Below are 9,226 nucleotides of genomic sequence, written 5' to 3'. Positions count from 1 at the left end.
TACAGGCTTGAGCCACCGCGCCCGGCCAGAAGTAATAACTTTTTCACGTTTCACATTTCAATATAGAAAAAATAGATTAAAGACACATACAGGTTAAAGGGGGGGATCCAAGAATATAGGATTAAGGTGGGAAAAATGACAGAGTCATGGAGGAACTGATTCTTCATTGATCTTCACAGGAGGATGGGGAATAGGAGAGCCAAAGAAGAATCTACAGGAGTTGGTGCCCAAATGTGCTAAGTGAGGAAAAACGGTAGTCTAAGCTGGCTCAAGGTAGGCCAGAGTGACTGGAAAAGTGAGGAGCCATATTAAGTGGAATGAGAAGGCATTTTCTACATAGCGAAATCTGTGGTGACCATTCAGACTTGAGCTGCTCTCTTCAGGGTGGAAAGATGGGGGAAGAGGAACGTTTAGCAATACAGCAGGTAGACAGTCAAAAAAGGAACTACATGCCTTAAGAAAAAAGTTGGAACAATATTCCTACAATCTTTAGGTCACTAAAGACCTTTAATGTCCTCTCACTGCTTAAATTCAAGCAACACACACACGTCTTAAAAAATTAATGATTCCTATTACATATGTGAATAAACCTGAACTTTTTTTTGTTTTAGTGAACATAATTTACACTGGCAAAATTTATACTACCAATCCTCCATATCAAATGAGTAGAGAGGTGGGTGGGTGAGCTCAAAGGTGTTTTGCTCTGTAGTTAAAAGCCTGAAGAAGTCTTCTGATCACCGCTGATAGTAACACATTTCAGTATTAATACAGACAAGTGACTACCTGTAATACAGGTCTTCGAAACATGGCTTCTATTTTCTTTCCTCACAGTCTAATCTTTAGCCTCTTCCTGAAGGAAAACAACAAATTAAGAAACATTACTTCTTATGGCAAAAGCACAACTCACCAGTCCTAAATTCCTAACTGCATTCATAATTCTTATGCACTCCAATTTTGTGACCACAACGTACCAACATTCCTGCACACCTGATGAGGATTCCTTCCTCCCTCCCAAATAAACTCACACCTGTATGTCTTTTTGGTCCCAAACAACTTCCTCTTCCTCCAACCCACACAAAATTTTGATTGTGAGTTAATCCCACTTCCAATCCATTTCTTCTCAAATTTGATTACAATGCAAGCTCCCTTAGGGCACAGATTTTTATCTGCTTTATTCACTGCCATTTTCTAAACTTCTAAAAAAGTTGAAGCATAGTAAGGGCTCAATAACTATTAGCGTCACCAAGGGACTTATATCTAAAACGTGTTGCTGAAAAATTACTGTCTTCATCTCCGTTAGCAAAGACCAAGCAGCGTAGAGATCCCCGGGCTAGCCAGCCACACCTTAGGGAGAGGTGGGCGCCCTTTACCGGACGTGGCGCCACCACCTGAAAACCGAGGAGAACTGGGAGGAAATCACGCAGTCCTCCACACGACTGAGGAAAGGGCCAGACACCTACAGAAACACCTCCTGACCCACGCAGGATCACGCGCAGCCAAAACACAGGACTCCAACACTTGCTAAGCGCTTGCTATCCCTCCCTCACCCGACGCTCTAACCCGAGCAGCGGAGCCAACCAGGGATCACTTCCGGTGCACAGGGAACGCAAAGCTCGCGAGAGGAAAAAGGAAGCAGAAACTCCACAACGTGCGCCTTGGAAATACTGCCGGCGAGCGCTGTGGGAAACTCCGCCCCTTAACTCTGAAGTTCCGCGAGTTTCTCTTCGGGCGCGGGAGGATGATCAACGCCGCCAAGTGGTGAGTTTGGAAGATTTCAAGTTTCAAATTAAATGAAATTATGTGATGAGGTTCTAACTGTGCCCGGGAGGGGGCGAGGTAGGCAAAACAGAGACTAGCTCTGCCTGTGGGGGAAGAAAGGAAAACGATTTGTGACCAGCCGAGGCGACATAGTGAGACCCTCTCTCTACAAAAAGTATAAAATTAGCTGGGCGTGGTGGCGCGCCTGGGGTCCAAGCTACTCGGGAGGCTGAGGTGGGGGGATCACCAGAGCCCTGGAGGTCGTGGCTGCATTGAGCCGTGAACGCACCACCGCACTCCAGCCTGGGCAACAGAGCGAGACTTTGTCTCGAAACAAAAAAAAAGAAGAAGAAAATTAAAGAAAAGAAAGAAAAAGAAAACGTTCCAGGCCTGTTAAAGCCCTAAGAAAAGCAGAAAAAGAAAGGGGAGCCGGGGAAGGGCTGACAGGCCGTCAAATTTAAGGGAGCACCAGAAAAACTGGCAATCAAATAATATCTTCATGTAATATTTTAAAAGGTAAAAATTAATGCAAGAAATCCGGGAGGAACAAAATAAGAGTCATGTGTAGCTTAACAACAGGGAATGTTCTGAGGAATGCGTCATTAGGCGATTTCGTTGCTGTGCGAACACCATAGACTGTACGTACTTTCACAGGCCGGGCACGGTGGTTCAAGCCTGTAATCCCAGCACTTTGGGAGGAGGCCGAGACGGGCGGATCACGAGGTCAGCAGATCGAGACCATCCTGGCTAACATGGTGAAACCTCGTCTCTACTAAAAAAAATACAAAAACCTAGCCGGGCGAGGTGGCGGGCGCCTGTAGTCCCAGCTACTCGGGCGGCTGAGGCAGGAGAATGGCGTAAACCCGGGAGGCGGAGCTTGCAGTGAGCTGAGATCCGGCCACTGTACTCCAGCCTGGGTGACAGAGCGAGATTCCGTCTCAAAAAAAACAAAAAAAACAAAACAACAACAAAAAAAAAAAGAATGTACTTTCACGACCTAGATGGTAGAGCCTGCGACACACTTCAGCTGTGTGGTGTGGCATGTTGCTTCCAGGCTGCAAACCTGACAGCATGGGACTGTACTGAATACTGCAGACCATTGTAATTCATGGTAAGTATGTGTGTGTCTAAACATATGTAAACATGGAAAAGGTACAGTACAAATACAGTATAAAAGATAAAAATGGTACGCCTGTATGGGGCGCTTACCATGAATGGAGCTTGGAGAATTAGAAGTTGTTATGGGTGAGTGAGTGAGTGGTAACCCAACGTGAAGGTCTAGGACATTATTGTACCCCTCTAAACACTTCATAAACACTATACACTTAGGCTACACTCAGTTTATAAAAAATATTTTCTTCCTTCAATAAACTTTCACTTACTATAACTTTATAAATCTTTAAATATTTTTTACGTTTTAACTCTTGTGTAATAACAATTAGCTTAAAACACACACTGTACCACTATACAAAAATATTTTTCTTATATCCTTATTCTGTAAGTTTTTTTCTACCTTTGCTTTTTTTTTTTTTTAAACTTTTTTGCCTTTTTTAAAAAAACTAAGACATAAACACGCACATTAGCCTAGGCCTACACAGGGTCATTATGATCAGTCTCAGCCTTCTACCTCCACCTCTTGTCCCACTGGAAGGTCTTCAGAAGCAGTGACACACAGTCATCTCCTATAACAATGCCTTCTTCTGGAATCCCTCCTGAAGGATCTGCCTGAGGCTGTTTTACAGTTAACTTTTTAAAAATAAGTTAATAATATAATAAAAAGTATAGTAAACACATAAACCAGTGACATAGTCATTATTAATATCAAGTAACACATGAGTAATACTTTGCATTCTGATGTTTTATTAGGTATGATGTCACTAGACAATAGAAATTTTTCAACTCCATTGTAATGTTATGGGACCACCTTTGTAGATGCACTGTTGTATATGCAGTCTGTCTTTTTCCCAAACATCATTATGAAGTGCATGACTGAATTAAAATTTTAACTGAATACAGGATCTAAGCCAGATTGGAGCCTGAAGCACAAGGAAGAATGTGCACCCCATATATATGTGTGCTTATGTATTTTTAAAAACTGGGGCTAGGAAGGTTAGTGGGGGGCTGGAGGGAAGGTGGGGATTGTTAATGGATACAAAAAAATAGAATAAGACCTGTGATTTTCAATGACACAATAGGTTGACTGTAGTCAGTAATTACTTAATTGTACATTTTAAAATAAGAGTGTTACTGGATTGTGTGTAACTCAAAGGATAAATGATTAAGAGGATACCCCATCCCCATGATGTGCTTATTTCACGTTGCATGCCTGTATCAAAATATCTCATGTACCCCTAAATATATACACTTCCTTTGAACCCACAAAAATTAAAAATAAAAAAGACAAACACAAAAAAAATTGTAATTAAAAAAATTTTGGCCAGGTCCAGTAGCTAATGTTTGTAATCCCAGCACTTTGGAAGGTTGAGGCAGGTGGATCACTTGAGCCCAGGAGTTCAAGACCAGCTTGGGCAACATGGCAAAACCCTGTCTCTACAAAAAATACAAAAATCTGCCAGGCAGCCGGGCGCGGTGGCTCACGCCTGTAATCCCAGCACTTTGGGAGGCCGAGGCGGGCAGATCACGAGGTCAGGAGACCAAGACCATCCTGGCTAACACAGTGAAACCCCGTCTCTACTAAAGATACAAAAAATTAGGCGTGGTGGCGGGTACCTGTAGTCCCAGCTACTCGGGAGGCTTAGGCAGGAGAATGGCGAGAACCCAGGTGGCGGAGCTTGCGGTGAGCTGAGATCGTGCCCCTCTCTCAAGCCTAGGCAATGGTGTGAGACTCCATCTCCAAAAAAAAAAAAAAAAAAAAAAAAAAATTAGCCAGGCATAGTGGTATGTGCTTATAGCCCCAGCTACTGTGGAGGCTGAAGTGGGAGGATCACTTGAGCCTGGGAAGGTGAGGTTTCAGTGAGCCATGATCACACCACTACACTCCAGCCTGTGCAACAGAGTGAGACCCTGTCTCAAAAAATATATATATGTGTGTATATATATCTATATCTATATATATCAATGAAATATGTGCATGTTTATATATATGTCTATATATACACACATATTTTTTGAGACAGGGTATATATATCACACTATATATATGTATATATGTGGATGTATATATCAATATAAATGTTGTAATTAATTTTTAATTTAAAAATTTTTTGACAGTCCAGTAGCTCATGTTTGTAGTTCCAGCACTTCGGAAGGTTGAGGTGGGAGGATCACTTGAGCCCAGGAGTTCAAGACCAGTTTGGGCAACATGGCAAAACCCTGTCTCTACAAAAAATGCAAAAATTAGCCAGGCGGCTAATTTATGTGTGTATATCGATATATACACACATATATTTCCAGAACATTAAAGTAGTTGAAGCAGTACTGAAAATTTTTAAAGTAGGTATTGTAACGAGAAAAACCCAAAATTGCATTAATAAAACCTTCCCCAAACTGAGAGGAAGCCGAGAAACCAAAGATTGACCCGGACAAGTACAGCTTGGCGAGTAGAGGAGTTTATGAGAGCTTGCATAAAAGGCACTCCTGGACGGCAGCAGGACAGCTGTGGAGATCCGCCTGGCCTCCCATCCCTAAGCTACTTGTAAGCTAATTTTCTGGCTTTTAGCCTATTGTGTGTGATGGAACTGTTTTCTTTGATAGGTTCTCAGATATTCTCTGGGATGTTTAGCTTCTCAGAAACACCTGCTCTTTGGCTGGTCACCATGACCTTGGCACATGGCCTGGCCTTCAGGATTCAGGCAGTGGACATACACTCTTTAGTAACCCGGGGTAGGGGGGGACCCGTTACACTACAGGTGTATTAAAATTCACAACACTGTTTTAACTTTAAATATTTTATTTATGCCAAGATGGAATGTAATATAACTTTACTTTTAATGGAAGTAAACTGATCAGTAATGTTTTCAAATCGACTTCTTTGCTTATCTTGTTTTGAGGGAATTGCCATGTCTTCACAATTTTTCTTGACCAAGTAACAATCTTAAATAATTTTAATTAACTTCAGCTTACTGATCTTGTCTTTATTTAAAATTTTGGTATTTTATTCATCATGAATTTTTTTTTCATTAGTTTTAATATTTTAAGAATATTTCACTAAAGCGTCACAAATCTTGGTTGCTGAGTTTCTTGGTGCCCCTTAAATTCTGTCTCATTCATGCTAATCCTGGGCCTAGTGGGAAAAAGAATGTATGGAGCCCCATAAATTACAGAACCCACACCAGTGGGGGCCACCCCTTCCACTCCATCTCCTGGTCCTGGCACTGTCCAGATTGTGGAGAAAGAAGGTACCCACCGTATTGTTCTAACAGACAAATCACCTCCTCAGGCCTCTACCTAAAACTTTTCATCTTCCCATTTTTTGCCGTTTAGGGATAAAATCTTAACATAGCTTCCAACGCACACCTTAACCCACTCCCGAAGGTCTTGCTTACCAGTTGGTATATCGTATTTCCAGATGCTTACCTCTATTTTACTAGCACCTTCACAATGTTGAGGTCCTGAAACATACCACGCTATACTGCCTTCAAGCCTTGCACAGGAATCAGTAATCCCACACTCCACCCACTATGTTACTACTGTCAATGACTTCCAGTGATTTTCTCTTTAAAAATCCTGCTTCCACTTGAGTCAAATGAAAAACTAAATTCACTCTTTTGCCCAATGTCAGTTTCTCCCTTGTTTGTTTTAATGGTACCAAGATTCTCCCAGACTTGAACTTTATAATCATCTTCATCTCTCTCTGACCACCCACATCCATTCACCCATATCCAATCACTTGGCCCTAAAACTTCTTTCTTCATGATGCCACTAATATCTCCCTTTCAATTTGCATACTTTGGAGTAAGGAGTGTGGGAGAAGTTATGTAAAGAAAAATGCAGAAAGCACCATGCAAATTGAAAAGAGACAACCTTAAGCAAACTCTTACAACTTTCTAAATAATATCTTAGTGTAGAGTCTGGAGTACTCTGAATTCTCAGACAGGAATTGCCAATACACATTTTCCTAAGATTGCTGGCTGGAGTCACAGTGCTGCTATTTTGTTTTTTGTTTGACAAAGAAAAGCATGATAAAATGTACAGTTTTTTAAGATGTAAAATGTCATGGAGAAATTAAAGCATTTTCTTCTATTATCAAATGGATCCCTCCTTCCTGACACAACAAATGCTTCTGTGTTGCATTGCTCCATCCTCAGGATCTGAAATGCACTCCCCTCACACACTTTCAGAATTCTCTACTCAAACGTTCCTTCCTTTCTGTTCTCCCATTTCATTTTCTTTGCACACTCTGTCCATCTTGTAACAAATGATCACGAAGGTACCTCATCCCTCCTGTTAACTGTGAGCTCTTAGAGTTCAGGGAACTTGTGAAAATCCAGTTCACAGTATACTTTAAAACAAGAACAGGCTAGTAGGGCCCAGGTCACAGGCCAGGGTATGGAAATAAGAATCCAGAAGGGATGCTCAAATAAGCATTATTTCAGGGAAGAGTCCAGAAGGATGCTCACAGAGCCATAAAAATTTTTTTAATTGAAGACTTAGAATAGTGACTCCAATATATTTTTGTATCAGAGATACCCCTTCAGAAACCTAAATTTTGCATTTTGATGAGGAAGCCCTGAAACCTCTCCATAGGATACACATACACATACTTTCTGTAGTTCATCCATGGGCCCAGAGATGGCCTTCCCAATGCTGTGAAGTGGTGACAGGTAGCATTATGGCTTTAATCAGTTTTAATGCCTGGCAGTAGTAGACTGACACAGGGCTTTTGTCACTTGCAAAGATGAATGAGAAAGAAGTATGTATCATAAATGCCCAGGGGTGCAAAATCACCTTGGGCCTGACTTATTTCTCCCTGAATTAAAAAGGTTCCAGCTATAGGCATCCATTGGTAGAGACGAAGACTGGCAATGGTTTATCATAAATAGGAAGCCTTGGATAGTTTTGCTGTAAATTATCCATTTTAAAGAAATTTTAATCAGGTTTTTACTTTGATTTTAAATCAGCTTCTCTAAAGCCTCATAATAACTGTTGAAAAATTGCAGCACTTGTTACCTATACTGATTACTTGCATATATTTTAGAATGGTTTGAAAGCAATTTTAGCAATACTTAGTAGTTATTATGGCTTAATTTAAAAACAACCTGACAATTTTTCTGCAATTCAAGATTGAAAATATGGTTCATCTACAGATAAAAAGCCTTAGTTGTTCAGGCTGAAAGGTTCATATCTTTCAATATTCATCTTTCTACAATTTTCAGTAAATGGCCTCTCTAAAGTGGTATGTGTGTCAGAGCTTAGACCAGTGGAGCACAATAGTATTCCTCTAGATCTCAAGATTATCTGTTGGTACCTTAATGTCAGTGTTGACATTTAGAATAGATCCATAGAGAAGTAACATATTTTCTAAAGTATTTTAATTTAACTTCTTTAATGTTACCAGCCCAATGATGTTAATGAAATAATTGTGATAATTAGTTTCCAAGTTACATAACAATCTCTGTGCAAAAACAAAGCTTACTGAGGTAAGAAATAAGCATCTAACTGAAATGGAAGGGATGAAATTCATGCCAAGGCCAGTGAAGATCCAGTCCCTCACACTCAGTAGTATCTATGCAGATAGATACATACTATTTTGGTGACATCCTGCTACTGTAGAGAGAGAGTGAGTGAGAGAGCAAGCCAGAGAGCCAGACAGTGAGAGAGAGCAAGCGGGCGAGCGAGAAAGTGAGAGAGAGAGCCAGCGGGCGAGCCAGAGAGGGAGAGAGAGAGCGAGCGAGCGGGCGAGCCAGAGAGCGAGAGCGAGAGCGAGCGAGAGAGAGCGAGCGAGCGAGCGAGAGAGAGAGAGAGAGGGCGGGCGAGCCAGAGAGCGAGAGAGAGAGAGCGAACAGGCGAGCCAGAAAGAACGAGAGCGGGCGAGCGAGAGCGAGAGCGAGAGCGCCAGAGCGCCAGAGCGAGAGCGCCAGAGCGCCAGAGCGAGAGCGCCAGAGCGCCAGAGCGAGAGCGCCAGAGCCAAAGCGGGCAATAATCTGGCACCAGGTCCATTCAGTTGTGAAGCTAGGCTGAGGAACACAGTAGAGAAGAGGCTGTAGACCCAAATAGTCATAGTTATCAATGCCTGAGAAGACTAGAATAACCAAACAATTCTCATCTATACATTGGATGTACTTAATAATTTACCTGTTTCTAAATCACAAATTGTGGTTGACCTTGTACTATACTACAAGGGACATGGCCTGGTGTGTGTGTGTTGTTCAGCGGGAGGTGGCAAGAAATAAACTAATCCCGTTTTATAATTTTGAATACAGCCTAGTAAAGAAAAATGGCAATGGGCTATAGGAAGACCACCACCACACTTAATTGCATGGAAAGAATTGCTACTCCAAAGCAGAAC

At 41.7% G+C, this 9,226-nt stretch overlaps 1 protein-coding gene across 4 annotated transcripts in view; it reads right to left on the bottom strand.

Annotated features, from left to right (window-relative positions):
• The window catches only part of SSBP1 (single stranded DNA binding protein 1), a 12,725-nt gene extending 11,089 nt beyond the window's left edge, over nt 1–1,636 (bottom strand). For 2 of the 4 annotated variants that reach the window (XM_017891071.1, XM_017891072.1), the window contains exon 1: nt 784–850. Coding sequence is in view for 2 of the 4 variants with exons in the window: in XM_017891074.1 (XP_017746563.1) it covers nt 784–807 (24 nt within the window). In the remaining 2 variants the exon portion in view is untranslated. Of the gene's footprint in view, nt 1–783; nt 851–1,460 lie in introns of those variants that run through there. The other 2 variants (XM_017891074.1, XM_017891073.1) reach the window with 2 other exon arrangements.
• Between the last annotated feature and the right edge of the window lie 7,590 nt (nt 1,637–9,226).

Source organism: Rhinopithecus bieti, unplaced genomic scaffold (genome assembly GCF_001698545.2).
Source record: "Rhinopithecus bieti isolate Rb0 unplaced genomic scaffold, ASM169854v2 scaffold_20175, whole genome shotgun sequence".
NCBI classification, from domain to species: domain Eukaryota; kingdom Metazoa; phylum Chordata; class Mammalia; order Primates; family Cercopithecidae; genus Rhinopithecus; species Rhinopithecus bieti.
Note: the sequence above shows the minus strand (reverse complement) of the source record. Positions and strands in the feature narration are given on the sequence as shown.